The 15,975-nt window shown below is 37.9% G+C and overlaps 1 protein-coding gene across 3 annotated transcripts in view; it reads left to right on the forward strand.

Moving 5' to 3' along the window:
* The window catches only part of LOC138327563 (inositol polyphosphate-4-phosphatase type I A-like), a 45,736-nt gene that overhangs the window by 25,205 nt on the left and 4,556 nt on the right, over positions 1–15,975 (forward strand). For all 3 annotated transcript variants that reach the window (XM_069273745.1, XM_069273746.1, XM_069273747.1), the window contains 8 exons: positions 2,351–2,557; positions 2,951–3,148; positions 3,945–4,013; positions 4,368–4,609; positions 6,004–6,039; positions 7,369–7,509; positions 12,142–12,233; positions 15,522–15,628. In XM_069273745.1, the coding sequence (XP_069129846.1) occupies positions 2,351–2,557; positions 2,951–3,148; positions 3,945–4,013; positions 4,368–4,609; positions 6,004–6,039; positions 7,369–7,509; positions 12,142–12,233; positions 15,522–15,628 (1,092 nt within the window). The remainder of the gene's footprint in view (positions 1–2,350; positions 2,558–2,950; positions 3,149–3,944; positions 4,014–4,367; positions 4,610–6,003; positions 6,040–7,368; positions 7,510–12,141; positions 12,234–15,521; positions 15,629–15,975) is intronic.

The raw sequence follows: 15,975 nt of genomic DNA on the forward strand, positions 1-15,975 counted from the left end.
ATGTGTTTGTTAACCTCCAGGGTATAAAAAAAAGGTACAACATGTGTTTGTTAACCTCCAGGGTATAAAAAAAGGTACAACATGTGTTTGTTAACCTCCAGGGTATCAAAAAAGGTACAAGATGTGTTTATTAACCTCCAGGGTATAAAAAAAGGTACAACATGTGTTTGTTGACCCCCAGGGTATCAATAAAGGTACAACATGTGTTTGTTAACCCCCAGGGTATCAGAAAAGGTACAACATGTGTTTGTTAACCTCCAGGGTATCAGAAAAGGTACAAGATGTGTTTGTTAACCTCCAGGGTATCAGAAAAGGTACAACATGTGTTTAACATGTGTTTGTTAACCCCCATGGTATCAAAAAAGGTACAACATGTGTTTGTTAACCCCCAGGGTATCAAAAAAGGTACAACATGTGTTTGTTAACCCCCAGGGTATCAGAAAAGGTACAACATGTGTTTGTTAACCTCCAGGGTATCAGAAAAGGTACAACATGTGTTTGTTAACCTCCAGGGTATCAGAAAAGGTACAACATGTGTTTGTTAACCTCCAGGGTATCAAAAAAGGTACAATGTGTGTTTGTTAACCCCCAGGGTATCAAAAAAGGTACAACATGTGTTTGTTAACCCCCAGGGTATCAAATAAGGTACAACATGTGTTTGTTAACCCCCAGGGTATCAAAAAAGGTACAATGTGTGTTTGTTAACCCCAAGGGTATCAAAAAAGGTACAACATGTGTTTGTTAACCCCCAGGGTATCAGAAAAGGTACAACATGTGTTTGTTAACCTCCAGGGTATCAGAAAAGGTACAACATGTGTTTGTTAACCTCCAGGGTATCAAAAAAGGTACAATGTGTGTTTGTTAACCCCCAGGGTATCAAAAAAGGTACAACATGTGTTTGTTAACCCCCAGGGTATCAAATAAGGTACAACATGTGTTTGTTAACCCCCAGGGTATCAAAAAAGGTACAATGTGTGTTTGTTAACCCCAAGGGTATCAAAAAAGGTACAACATGTGTTTGTTAACCCCCAGGGTATCAGAAAAGGTACAACATGTGTTTGTTAACCTCCAGGGTATCAGAAAAGGTACAACATGTGTTTGTTAACCTCCAGGGTATCAGAAAAGGTACAACATGTGTTTTTTAACCCCTAGGGTATTGCAAAAGGTACAACACGTGTTTGTTAAATACTAAACCATTTGAGTGATTCCTTTTAATTCAGTCAAATCTATCTATAAAAAACACCCAAGGGACAGAGAAAAATTGTCTTTATGAGCTTGTAGTCTTTATATATACAGGGTGCATTGTGTTGGAATTGGTCTTTTGGGGCCCTAGAAAAGTTGTTTTATATTAAACAGGTGGTCTTTATAGAAAGGTGGTCAATAAGGCAGTTTTTACTTTATCTTAAAAGCTTCACAGTAATATATGTTTATAACGAACACACTTACAACACATTCATGGTGATAACATCCCGTCAAGGTTTATATGTCTATGATATGTGTATAAAGACAAAGTGATTTTGTTGGTCCCTAGAGGGATTTTGTTGGTCCCTAGAGGGATTTTGTTGGTCCCTAGAGGTTCATTATAACCGTGTTTTACTGTAAAATAGGGGTACATATGATAGTCTGTTGACTTTAACTTGTCAATCTATACTGGTATGTGCAAAACGATTCACAATTTAATAATTGAAGTAAATTACTGTCTTTGAAAAGGATGATTAGTTCACACCAAATTGAGTGAAAAGAAGATAAAACTAGTTTAATATGATTAATCGTGCCTGTAAGTACCACCTACTGGTAGGGTTGAGGATCCTAGGACAGTAACAGGACAGCTTTTCTTCTCACTCCATGAGGAACTCATTAGGATATGGTTTTATGATTTTTCTCTATCAAAAACAGGACCAGACGATTTAGTATTTTTCATCAGTTACAAAAGTTACTTACTTTACACCATTACCACCATTGAAAAGTCTGAGCTTCTTATTTTAATTCAAGATAAAAATATAAAAAATGATTAATTGCATCCCGAAAAAAATTTTGTGGCACTATGTCCTATATGGAATGCAGTACTGATTGTGCATGCACTGAAAGCAAAATCAATTTTTTTTTTAGTTAATTAGGCATAGATATATATATATACGATTAAACACCAATTACTGTTCAAATGATGGGTACCAGTTATGCTCTGTCAGCGTCGGAGTATCTTTAAGTCTTTTGAATTGACATTTCATGAATAAACATTGATCATGCAATACCCCTTATCTGATTCAATGATTGAATCATTTGTCACAAAGAAAGACATTATATGATGATATGATCCTGATTGACCTTTCTGTTTTGACCTCCCTTACAGGTGCGTGACCTCGTACAGATCTGTGATAGTAGTATACTACAGGAGGCAGCCGATAATTATAACGAGGCTAAGATGGAGATGTCACCTCCTCCCAAGGACATCCCCTCTCCTACCTCACAGAATTCTAGTCCCGAGGACCAGACTCCGGAGAAAGCCTGGAAATGGACTGGCAGTAACTTTGTACAGAGTCCTACTGTAGAACCATGGGTGTGTATATCTTTACTGATAGCAGAATGATGAGTTTTGTTATTGTTTCCTAGGAAATGTAGCCGGATTTGCTGGAAATATTGTAGTAGGCTATATGTCTGTTCTTTCATCAGACTGGATTTTCCCACCTATTACTCTAGAGCCAGCTAAATTACCTTCATTAAACTTTACATTATATAAGGCTAGTGCCCTGTGAAACGTTTTTGGTAATTTGTATATTTTCTTTTCTAAACAATTATTTTCTCTAATAATCATGTAACATGGAAACATATTTAATTATTATCTAGGACAACACCAATCTCTTTTCAATAGCAAATCCTGAAACATACATGTGTATTCAGTACTATGAGTTGACTCCGTGTAACTCTAACTGACACGTTCTATCTGTAACAGGAGATGACCCGTGTTAACACCGAGGCAGCTCTTGTCTGTCTGAGCTCCATGGTGGAGGACCTTATCAGTAACAAGGCTGGACCCATGGACAGACCAAAATGGCTCGGCGAGATTAGTCCTGGTGTCATTAAATTAAAAAGCTTCATAGAGCTCGTTAGTCAGAGAGTGAAGCTCTTTATGTCTTTTCTGAACCTCAGGGTGAGTTTATAGAGCTTGTTAGTCAGAAAATGAAGCTCATTTTGTCTTTTCTGAACCTGCGGGGGGGGTTCATAGAGCTCGTTAGTCAGATAGTTAAGCTCAGGGTAAGTTTATAGAGCTTGGTAGTCAGAGAGTGAAGCTCAGGGTGAGTTTATAGAGCTTGGTAGTCAGAAAGTGAAGCTTCTGAACCTCCAGGTGAGTTTATAGAGCTTGTTAGTAAGAGAGTGAAGCTCATTTTGTCTTTTCTGAACCTGCGGGTGAGTTCATAGAGCTCGTTAGTCAGATAGTTATATATATATAAGCTCAGGGTAAGTTTATATAGCTCGTTAGTCAGAGAGTGAAGCTCAGGGTGAGTTTATAGAGCTTGGTAGTCAGAAAGTGAAGCTTCTGAACCTCCAGGTGAGTTTAAAGAGCTTGTTAGTAAGAGAGTGAAGCTCATTTTGTCTTTTCTGAACCTCAGGGTTAGTTTATAGAGCTCGTTAGAGAGTGAAGTTCTTTATATCATTTCTGAACCTCAAGATGAGTTTATAGAACTTGTTTGTGAGTTTGTGTTTTAGGTCTCTCTGATTTGTAAGTAATCTATTTCTTGTTAAGTTGATGATTAAGTCATTCATAGGTGAGTTGAATCTAAAATGTAAGTTTTGATGAAGTTTGGGTAATGATGATACAGGTTATATTGGAATCAATGTAAGCAATGGTATTTGATTCTACATTGTATTCCTAATTTTGTTTGTTGTGTCTTCCTGTGTTCATATCTATATAGATAAGTTTAATGTAAAAGTTCTGTACATTCCAGGAGAATCAGGGACATATACAGTTGATGCATATGATAAAATACAGACGGGATGTATGCTTCTCTCATGCTGTGAGTACCACATCAAACTTAGACAGATTTTATCACATATCACGTCATGCTCCCATGTACAGTCACAAGTGTTTTTATGATCACACCAAAACGATGTGTATTAATAAATCACCCGGTTATCTTGTTAGATTTTACTCTGTTTTTAGATTGCGATTTCACAAAACTTTTCTTGCTAGATTTTACTTTGTTTTTAGATAGCGATTCCACGCGACGTTATTGTAGTCACAAAATAAATTAAATGGATAAATGTATGTTTTAGCTAGATCGCAAAGGTGAAATTTGATTTTTTTTGTGTTATAAAATTGTGATTTTTTTACCCCTGAAAATAACCAACTTTATGGTACATGTATACAGTTGACGTCCCTCATCGCAGGCTTCACCACTAACCTAGCCACCTGTGATAACGACAAACAATACTTTACACAACTGGCCCATGTCGGCGTGTTTGCCGAGTTTGAGGGCCTGCTCAGTTGCTATGGTGACGAGATGGGCATGCTAGAAGACATGACGGTCGCTTTAGAGGATCTTAGTTTTGTTACCTTCCATTTTATACTTCAAACAGAATATGAACAATTACCTATTGTATCTTCAGACAGGTAAGCATATCATACATTCTCCCACCATTCACTGATTTGTCACCTTTTTAGCCATGGGAAATTTCTCTGTCAATCCCGGCCCTAGGGTATGACAGATTGCGCACACTAAGCTTTTGAACCTGAAGAAAATTATGTGACGTCATGACTTCATGCGATGTGACTGTGGCGTGTATTGTCGATGACATCATTAATATTGACATGTAGACAATGGAACCATGTTCGTATCGTGGTGAAAATGCTTCTGTTTAGGCTATTATTTCTTCTTTTTCTTTTGTATGTGAGAGAAAAAGAATCATTCCTTAACTATGAGGTTGTGACAACAAAATCACAACCCTCGGGAGAATTCCTGAATGTCTAACCTTCGGCAAGCCTTGGGTTGGACGTTCATGAATTACCCCTAGGGTAATGATCTTGTTGTCACACCCTCTAGGCAGGGAAAGATTCTATCAATCATTAGTCGTCTATATTTCTCTTTGTCCTTTAACTGCAGTCAATACGCCAACTATTTCTATAGGTGATTTGATGAGTAGATTTACCTTCAGGTTGGTAGGACTTTTTGCATGATCAATATATAATATAATGATATAGGATCTTAAATGAGTGTTAATTTCAATTGAGATTTGGAAAAAAAAGGATGGAAAAAAGGAGGCAGATTAATAAGTGGTTTTAAAAGCATTTAATTGTACATGTACATAGATGTACATAGACAAAATGGATCAAAGTAATGCACTGTTACAGTAGAACTAAACACAATCCAATCTTCAAGTCTGCAGCACATAAGATCCATGATAACATATAGGCTTTCCTTAACTACCCATTGGTATATGAAATTCATGCTCTTATTTCTTCTAAATTATCCATTTGAAGCAAAGTCAATTTTTTCGTAAAATCATAATCGTCTGGTAGGTGTGTTATTGACATGCTGTGAGGAGTAAACGAATTGAAAGAAGTCTAAAACAAATAGCCACTCATATTAAAAACGTGTATCGGTTCCCATGCCTGGCTAATGCTCAAAATATTCTTGATGAAAGAAATATGTCACACCTATGATACAAGTAGGTTACACACATAGTTTACTCGTTCTTCAGGTATTACCCACTCGACATGTCATGTATCATGTGTTATATCCTTAGGAACTTGTTAATTATGGTGTAACCATTACATACTGTATGTAGACAATTTACTATCAATTATATAACTAAATCATTATGATGTAAAATGTACAGTACATATCATGTTTTAGTTCATGGATTAAACAAATGATTGCTCAATGACAGAGAGAAGATTTGTGAAAAATTTCATTGGCAAAAGTTGGTAACTATATGTTGGTTTCATCTATTAAAAGTGAAGTTTTATTGCTATTATAATAATAAAATCTTATTTTCCCTTTTCAGTCATATTATATCTGGCATGTATGCAGATTTTAATAGGTGAGTGGATTTTTGTATCAGTATTATTTGGTTGATTGGGTAAACCTTACAGTAAACATATTATATTTGGTTTCAAACATCCTGTGACAAATATTTCTCCCTCATTAAGTTATGTTTGGCAAATGTATTATTTAAAAAGAGACAGGCTTAGTTTTGACTTTATCTTTTTAAGACATATTTCTCAAATACAAAAATGTAAAGTGAGTCGTTGGTGAAAATTGTAAAGGTTCACATTGAATGTTCTTGTATCCTAGTATGACACATCTATAGAATGAGATTAAATTGTTGAATGTGATTTCCCAAAATCGATCATAATAAGTTTTCTTTTTAATCGGATGATTGAATATTTTAAAACCAAAAGTAAGAGTCGTATTCAACATTACTTATTTGTACATTTAACTTACGTAGATTCTATTACTGAGAATATGATACAAATTGAATAAAGTCGGAGTCGCCTTGGCAGAGTAGTTCAGACATATTAACTCAAGCCCTAGTCTCCACCTCCGGTTCACTAATTTGAATTCCATGTAAGGCAGTTGCTAGGTACTAACCGCTAGTCAGTGGTTTTTCTCAGGGCACTCCAGACTTTCTTCCACTTTCTAATCCTGGCACATACCTTAATGCCCCTAGCTGTTAATATGTGCCGTAACTGGACAAAAAAATTGACATGTTATTTTTTCTTCATTAATCTATTGAAAACCACAAGGTTTGATGAATTAAGCTGTGAAAGTCATTCAAATGACTTCAGATGCCTTATAAATATTAGCTATAACACATACATTATATACTGTAAAGTTGTTGTATTTCATGCGTTATGTATGTTTAGATGGAAACGTATAGTACCTGCAGATATCACATTACAATTACTAATAACACTGTAAAAATGTGAAATGAAATTGTAGACCACAACTTGGCTTCATTGTCTGACTCTATGTACTCATTACACTACACTGTAGATGTAAATATAATGAGTTTTGGCAGTACTGCCAAAAATCATTTTCAGCTGTTATATGTGCTTGTAAAATAAAAACCTATGGATTGAAAGTAGTGTAATTCTCAAAATGTTGGTTACTTTTGGTAATGAATAACATATTAAAAGCTCATCTTGATTCGTGAGTATGAAAAATACGGCACATATAACTTTAATAAGATGTAAATCTAATCAAACCAAACTAAAAAATAAAGTCATCAGATTGGAAAATCTCAAGTTGGAAATTTTCAGATAAAACAATATCCTTGAAAAAATAAAATTGATGTTATCAAATATTATTCACTTACTCGTTTGTAGAGAATATTCATTAAATCAAATATTGAAATTTTCTATTCCAGACATCGTGTTAGAGTAGAAGTTCCACTACCAGAAGCTGTGTTTAAAAAACTTCCTGAATCATTAGCTCAAGGGGAGGCAATTCATGTTATACCTGTACTTTTCAATGTTGGAATTAATGAGCAGGCTTCGTTAGCTGAAAGGTTAGTCTGTATATGTGTTCTTAGTCGTTTATAACAAAATTTTAGTGAAAGGAATACTTTCATTTAATGTTCCATTAAAGTGCTGCCCTGCAGATGTAAATATTATGCATAAAGTTTTATTCATGCACATATTTGCTTATTATAACGGAAAGAAGATTTAGTCCTAAAATATCCATTTACATGCAGTGAAGTCTGTTTATGATACCTTCTGCAACAAAATTGAAACATACACTGGAATCAGCCTATCTGTCTCGTCTTCTTAAACTACTAGAACTATTTTGATAAAACAGTCATGTGACTGTAGATGTGCAAAAAAGCTTTTTCTTAGGTCATCTGACCCGAAGGGTCAGGATGACCTATAGTCGTCATGTTTCGTCCGTCGTCGTGCGCCGTCCGCCGTCCGCCGTGCGTTAACTTTTCACATTTTGAACTTCTTCTCAAGTTTGACCAGTGGGATTGAGCTGAAACTTACCTGAAATGATCCTGAGATGGTCCCGACAAAGTGTTGTTATTTTTCAGGTTGATCCGAAATCCAAGATGGCCGCCACAGCCGCCATCTTGAAAACACATTTTGAACTTCTTCTCAAGTTCTACCGGTGCGATTTGGCTGAAACTTGCATGAAATGATCCTGACATGGTCCCGACAAAGTGTTGTTATTTTTCGGGTCGATCTGAAATCCAAGATGGCCTCCACAGCGGCCATCTTGAAAACACATTTTGAACTTCTTCTCAAGTTCTACCAGTGGGATTTGGCTGAAACTTGCATGAAATGATCCTGACATGGTCCCGACAAAGTGTTGTTATTTTTCGGGTCGATCCGAAATCCAAGATGGCCGTCACATCCGCCATCTTGAAAACACATTTTGAACTTCTTCTCAAGTTCTACCGGTGCGATTTGGCTGAAACTTGCATGAAATGATCCTGACATGGTCCTGACAAAGTGATGTTATTTTTCGGGTCGATCCGAAATCCAAGATGGCCGCCACAGCCGCCATCTTGAAAACACATTTTGAAATTCTTCTCAAGTTCTACCAGTGGGATTTGGCTGAACTTGCATGAAATGATCCTGACATGGTCCCGACAAAGTGTTGTTATTTTTCGGGTCGATCCGAAATCCAAGATGGCCGTCACATCCGCCATCTTGAAAACACATTTTGAACTTCTTCTCAAGTTCTACCGGTGCGATTTGGCTGAAACTTGCATGAAATGATCCTGACATGGTCCCGACAAAGTGATGTTATTTTTCGGGTCGATCCGAAATCCAAGATGGCCGCCACAGCCGCCATCTTGAAAACACATTTTGAACTTCTTCTCAAGTTCTACCGGTGCGATTTGGCTGAAACTTGCATGAAATGATCCTGACATGGTCCCGACAAAGTGTTGTTATTTTTCGGGTCGATCTGAAATCCAAGATGGCCGCCACAGCCAAATCGAAGATGACTACCATGACACTATATCTAATTAATTTCCTATATGTTAAGGCCCTTGGGCCTCTTGTTTGAAATAAAATTTGTTGAAAGATATTGAAAACGATCCTGACATGATCCTGACAAAGTGACACCATATATAATTAATTTTACTATTGTCAAGGTAGTCAGATGACCGTTAAGGCCCTTTGGGCCTCTTGGTTTTTTTTCTAAAAATTTTGGTTGCCATGGTAACCAAGTCACTATGTATACACAGGTTTTGTGAAATCGTCAATTACTCAATAGCATTGAGATTGATTTAGACCAATACAATGGTTATAGTTTTGAAGATGTAAGATGTTATTTGGTTGTCATCATGTCCAAATTTACCCAAAAGGAGTGGTTGTCATGGCGACCACGTCACTTTACCCAGGGTTAGTAAATTTGTCATTAAGTTACAGTCAATTGCATTCAAGCGTCCTGAATGGGCTTTCGGATCGTTCAAACCACAAATTATGTGAATAGTTTCAACTCCTTCCCAAAACTGTTTAACATCATGTAACGAAAAAGCCAATGAAAACTCTGGGAAATATCCTGATTGACTAGACTCCATGTGGTGTTGTAAACAATGTTGACTTCAAAGGAACCTATTGAATTGACTTGGTCACACCTTTGTATCAATGATTTGTTAGCATACACCTGTGGATATAAAGATTTAAAATTTGTTTTTTAAGTCACTCATCAGCACATAACCACCTAAAGACAAAGCCACACCAGATCTTATCTGGCTACTTTGTAAAACGGTACCTGTAAATGGCTGAAACATTTCACATGATTTGTGGTTTGAACAATGGGAAAGTCCATTCCGGACGCTTGAACACATTTCACTGTAGTGGGGGTATTAGTTAGCCAATGGCTTATAATTCTACTTAGCTCACCTGGTCCAAAGGACCAAGGTGAGCTTATGCTATACTGTGGCATCCGGCGTCTAGTGACCGTCCATCCATCTCTCGTCTGTCCGTCAACAATTGTCTTCTTCTCCATAGCTGCTGCAAAATCTTCTGGTCAGAACTTAACAAAATTTGACTGAAAGCATTCATATGGGTTACTGACTGAAAATTTACAAATGGTCGGGCTGACCCCCAAGGGGCCTGAGGGGTCGGGCCAAAAGGGGTCAGTTTGGCTATTTCATATAAACCAATTCTTCTCTGAAACTGAGCATGGGATAACACTCATAATGCAATGGTAGCATAGGGCGGGGATTCAAAATTGTACAAATGATGGTACTGACCCCCTGAGGGCCTGAGGGGTGGGGTCAAAAGGGGTCAATTTGTCTATTTTAAGATAAGATAAGATAAGATAAGTTTATTTCTGGTTCAGGACTTATGCGTAAAATCCTCTATACCAGACTCAGACAAAATATAAAGTTTACAGTTAATACATTTTTATCCGGTAATAATAATAAATTAATGATGTATAAAGGATTTGTAGTTGTATAAGAGTTCTTGTTCTTTCCAATGTTTAGCTAACGCATTTTTGAAGGAGTTTATATTTGGCGCCATCACTACGTTCTCTGGTAGATCGTTCCATATCTTAGTAGCTCTTAGTGAAAAAAAGTTTCTCCTAATCTCATAGTTAGATCTTGTATGGAATAGCTTCCTTCTATGCCCCCTGCTTCTGTCCCGGTCCGTTGCATCTTTCCATAAAGATAAAATGTTACAACATTCGGAGTCATATACTCCATCTAAAATTTTGAAGAGTTCTATCATATCTCCTCGTATTCTTCTATATGCCAACTATATGCCAATGTTGGCATATTTTGTTATAAACAGATTTTCTCCTCTTAAACTAAGCATGGGATAGCACTCATAATGCAATGGTAGCATTCCTATAGGGCGGTGATTCAAAATAGTACAAATGATGGGGCTGATATCGACCCCAGAGGCCTGAGGCGCAGGGCCGAAAGGGTGGGTTAGTCAACTATTTTCATATTAATTACTTCCTCCCTAAAACTATGTATTGGATAGCACTCATAGTCGTATGGTATCTATAGCATGTATGCTATATGGTTGGGATTCAAATTAAACAAATTGTGTGGTCAATTTTGCTTATTATTCTAATTGTAAGAGTCTTTGTGATAATTACTAAAAAAACAACCCAGGTGAGCAATACATGCCCTCTGGACCTCTTGTTATGAATATTAATTATCCTCAGCCAATTTCATCTTTGTTCTTACCAAATAAATACACTCGGTCCTTGTTACATAATAATCCATGATGAAAATTAGCATAAACAGATTATCTAGCTGATGAATGAGTCATCTTTCATTTGTTAAACCAACTATCTATTTCCTAAATACCAGTAGTATATAGGTTCCTTAGATTTCCTATTTTGCAATTTTCATGTTTGGACTGATAAAAAAACATTGTTTAAATGATCGAAATACAATTGTACATTGTCTTACCAATTGGCCTACAAGAAACCAATTTTAAGTCATCTGACCCAAAGGATCAGGATGACTGACCTTCATTCAAGGTCACGGGGTCAAGAAGGCTGAAATCTTTAAACGACTTCTGGTCTATGATTAAGAGTCCTAGATACTTGATAAAGAGCCTGTTGCATGCTTGGATGAAGGGCTACAAAGTTTGTTAAATTGAATGACCTTGACCTTCATTCAAGGTCACAGAGTATGAAGGGCTAGCAAGTGTGTTTAAATGTGAATAACCTTTACCACCATTCAAGGTTACAGGGGTCAAAAAGCTAAAATCTTTAATCGACTTCTTGTGTGAACAGTAAGAGGCCTAGTGTACTGACATTGGGCCTGTAGCTTACTAGAACGAAGGGCTACCATGTTTATTCAACTGAATGATCTTTACATACTTTTAAGGTCAAAGTCATCAACTGTTTTGGAGACTTGCAGCTTCAAATAAGGAATCTGTTATATTGCCTTAATTTGTTGTATAATTTTTAGCCTCTTTACTGCCTACTGTGACTATATTGTTTTGTACAGATAATCAGATGACCATTAAGGCCCATGGGCCTCTTGTTAAAGGAAATGGGATTGAAATGGAAAAACATATAAAAATGCTCTTCTTTCAAATGACAGATATTATCAATCAGCGATGGCTGACCCCATGGTCCCGGTGGCCTGCTTCTTAATGTTTATATAAACATTGGTAAGGTATTTGACTTGTCTAATTAGGATGATTGTGTGTCTGATGTTTAGGTTTGGTGACACGACCCTCCAGGAGAAGATAAATGCTGAAAGTCTGACCAAGGTGATGACTTACAAGGAGAAGTACCTGTCCATGTTAGCAGGTAACCAACGCACCTTAACCTAGTGGTTGTAAAGAGGATAAGGCACACTTTAATGATAATTGTCAAATCAAATTAAAATACATTTCTTATCAAACAAACTTCACAAGTTAGTATAACTACCTACATATTTCATTTAGATCAGATATTACCACTGATTTTGAAACAAATGAGAATTGAAAAATTAAGTGATGAAGTTAATCACCTTTAGAACAACCAGTCCTGATAGATTTAATGGAAAAGGAAACAGGAAATGCTACGCTACAGGCCAATTAGTATTTTTGATTTATGTTGTAGAACAGATGTGCAATCTAAATTTGTCTTATGTTGTTGGCTACAAGACAAGGAAATATTGATTTTCTCTATTAAGTAGTATTTTCTTTCTGTGTGGGTGAGATGACGCACACACTAAATACTTCTGGGAAATCATCGCGTTTTAAATAAGGATGACAGGGATTCACTGGGAAGGGGCAGGGTGAAGATCATATGGGGAAGGGGGATCATACAGGGAATCACTGGGTAGGGGCAGGGTGAAGATCATATGGGGAAGGGGGATCATACAGGGAATCACTGGGTAGGGGCAGGGGAAGGTCATATGGGGAAGAGGGATCATACAGGGAATCACTGAAAGGGCAGGTGAAGGTCATATGTGGAAGAAGGATCATACAGGGAATCTGAAAGATAGGGTAGGATACAGGGAAAGATATAAGGACCATACAGGAAATGTAGGAGGGCCATACAGGAAAGGATAGGGAGGAGGGCCATACAGGAAAGGATAGGGAGGAGGGCCATACAGGAAAGGATAGGGAGGAGGGCCATACAGGAAAGGATAGGGAGGAGGCCATACAGGAAAGGATAGGGAGGAGGGCCATACAGGAAAGGATAGGGAGGAGGGCCATACAGGAAAGGATAGGGAGGAGGGCCATACAGGAAAGGATAGGGAGGGGGCCATACAGGAAAGGATAGGGAGGAGGGCCATACAGGAAAGGGTAGGGAGGAGGGCCATACAGGAAAGGATAGGGAGGAGGGCCATACAGGAAAGGATAGGGAGGAGGGCCATACAGGAAAGGGTAGGGAGGAGGGCCATACAGGAAAGGGTAGGGAGGAGGGCCATACAGGAAAGTATAGGGAGGAGGGCCATACAGGAAAGGATAGGGAGGAGGGCCATACAGGAAAGGATAGGGAGGAGGGCCATACAGGAAAGGATAGGGAGGAGGGCCATACAGGAAAGGATAGGGAGGAGGGCCATACAGGAAAGGATAGGGAGGAGGCCATACAGGAAAGGATAGGGAGGAGGGCCATACAGGAAAGGTAGGGAGGAGGCCATACAGGAAAGGGTAGGGAGGAGGGCCATACAGGAAAGGATAGGGAGGAGGGCCTACGAAAGGAAAAAGGTAGGTGGGCCATACAGAGAAAAGTTGGAAGGTAATACAGGGGAGGGTAGGAGGGCCATACAGTGATAATTTAGATAGGAGGGTCATACAGGGATAATTTAGATAGGAGGTTCATAGGGGGATAATTTAGATAGGATGGCCATACAGAGAAAGATAGGAGGGCTATACAAGGAAACTTAGGAGGGTCATACAAGGGAAAAGGAAGGCCATATATGGAAAGATAGGAAGGCCATATAGGAAAAGATAGGAAGGCCATACAGGGAAAAATAGGACGGCCATACAGGGAAGGGTAGGAGGGCCATACAGGGATGGATAGAAGAGACATACAGTGAAATGTAGGAGGGCCATACAGGGACGGATAGAAGAGTCATACAGGAAATTGTAGGAGGGCCATACAGGGATGGATAGAAGAGTCATACAGGGATGGATAGAAGAGTCATACAGGGAAATGTAGGAAGGCCACACAGGATGGATAGAAGAGTCATACAGGGAAATGTAGGAGGGCCATATAGGCATATGTAGGAGGGTCATGTATCGAAAGGTAGGAGAGCCATATGGGAAAGGGAAGGAGGGTCATACTGGGAAAGGTAGGAGGACCATACAGGAAAGGTAGAACTTTTGCTGTTTTTGTGGTTGCTATTTAAGAATGCAACAATATTTATGTCCCCCAAATGAAGTTTGAAGTTTGGGGGACTATGTAATGGTTTACATTACAATGACTACTTGTTATTTTAATATTGCCGAGACTGATTAACCCACACATGAAAGAATGCAGATACTGATATGTATTTTATGTTACAGTATGCAGTTTAGCTATAGTGTTATTTTCACAACATTGCTATAATTGTGAATATTGATCATCTAAATAAAGTACTGAGAAATGATAAATATGAGTCATAAAGACCTTGGATGATAGATAGTGAAAATTTATACCTGCTGATATTCAACTTAAAAAGTTGTTTACTTGCCAGGTTGTATAAGAGTCTAGCGGTTGTCATATGAGTATATATATGTTACATGTTACAAACATCCTCAAACAGTTTTCTTGCACAGGTGATAAACTGATGAACACCTGGCACTTTTTTTAATTTGAGGGCAAATGATTATAGAAATGTGACCAGATACAGAGGCTGCCTGTCTGAAGGACATACATGAACCTCTGGAGAAAGCCATCATACTTTAGGGACAAATGCTAAGTCCTTGGAACTAATGTCAGTTTCTCAGTACTGTAGAATTTGCCTCAGTTACCTCCCATGCAGACACTACATATAGGACCGGCAGCGACTAACCTTGTTGAGTGGGAATTCCTACTCCAGAGCGCATATTTCTGTATATGTCATGTTATCATTGAGACAGCTACTACCATTGAAGAAAATAATGTCACACATAAAAATACTGTTAGCATGAAATATATGTATCCAGTAAATAAAAACTTGGAACTTAATTTCCTTAAGTTTGAAGATGGTGGGCTATTCAAATCTTTTGTCCGTGGTCCCTTGTCCGTCCGTCCATCTGTCTGTAACACTTCGTTTCCTTGCAATAACTGTAACAAATGTAAACTGATTTTCATCAAACGTGGTGATAAGGTTAAATGCCTTAATTGCTCAGCCAATATTCGATCGCGTCGATGGACCCTATTTAGCGGATTTATGGCCCTTTGAATTACTAAAAACATCATTTTCTGCCATTTCTGTGCAATAAGTGTAACAAATGTGAACCGATTTTCTTCGAACTTAGTAACAAGGTTAAATGCCTTAAGGGCTTTGGCCAAGTTCGATTGACACTTTCATCGGACCCTTTTTGGCAGAGTTATGGGCCTTTGATTAATGAAAGCGAGGGATATAAATTCTACGAATTTGCTTGTTTTATATCATTGTCCTGTGTCCTCTGTTTCCAGACAGTAAATCAGGCAGCGGCTCCCTGACAGACCTATGTACCAAACTCCATTACAATGTGAACACAAAGAAAAACAAAAACACAGAAATACTTAGCCTTGCTGCAGAGGTAAATATCAACCTTCATCACTTTGTCTATATTTTTTTAATTTTAAAATTATGTGGTTTCTGCTATATCATTGTCTTCATTTTCAACATGAGCAATGTCAGTTTCATTGCATTTTAAGATATTCACCATTGGTTTCACCACATAGTAAGCAACATCTTATTGATAGAGTAGTTCATCAATTTTTAAGCTTCTATACATTTTCTCCTTCATCGCTGTTGTCTTCATCATTTGTATAATACCTGCTGATACTTCTAACGGACTGGTTATTTGTAAATGTGGCTTTGTCCTATAATAGAACACACTGATAATTTTGTTCTTATTAATCACTCGCGAGGTCTAGATTATAT

The sequence above is a fragment of the Argopecten irradians genome, chromosome 7 (genome assembly GCF_041381155.1).
Source record: "Argopecten irradians isolate NY chromosome 7, Ai_NY, whole genome shotgun sequence".
Taxonomy (NCBI): Eukaryota; Metazoa; Mollusca; class Bivalvia; order Pectinida; family Pectinidae; genus Argopecten; species Argopecten irradians.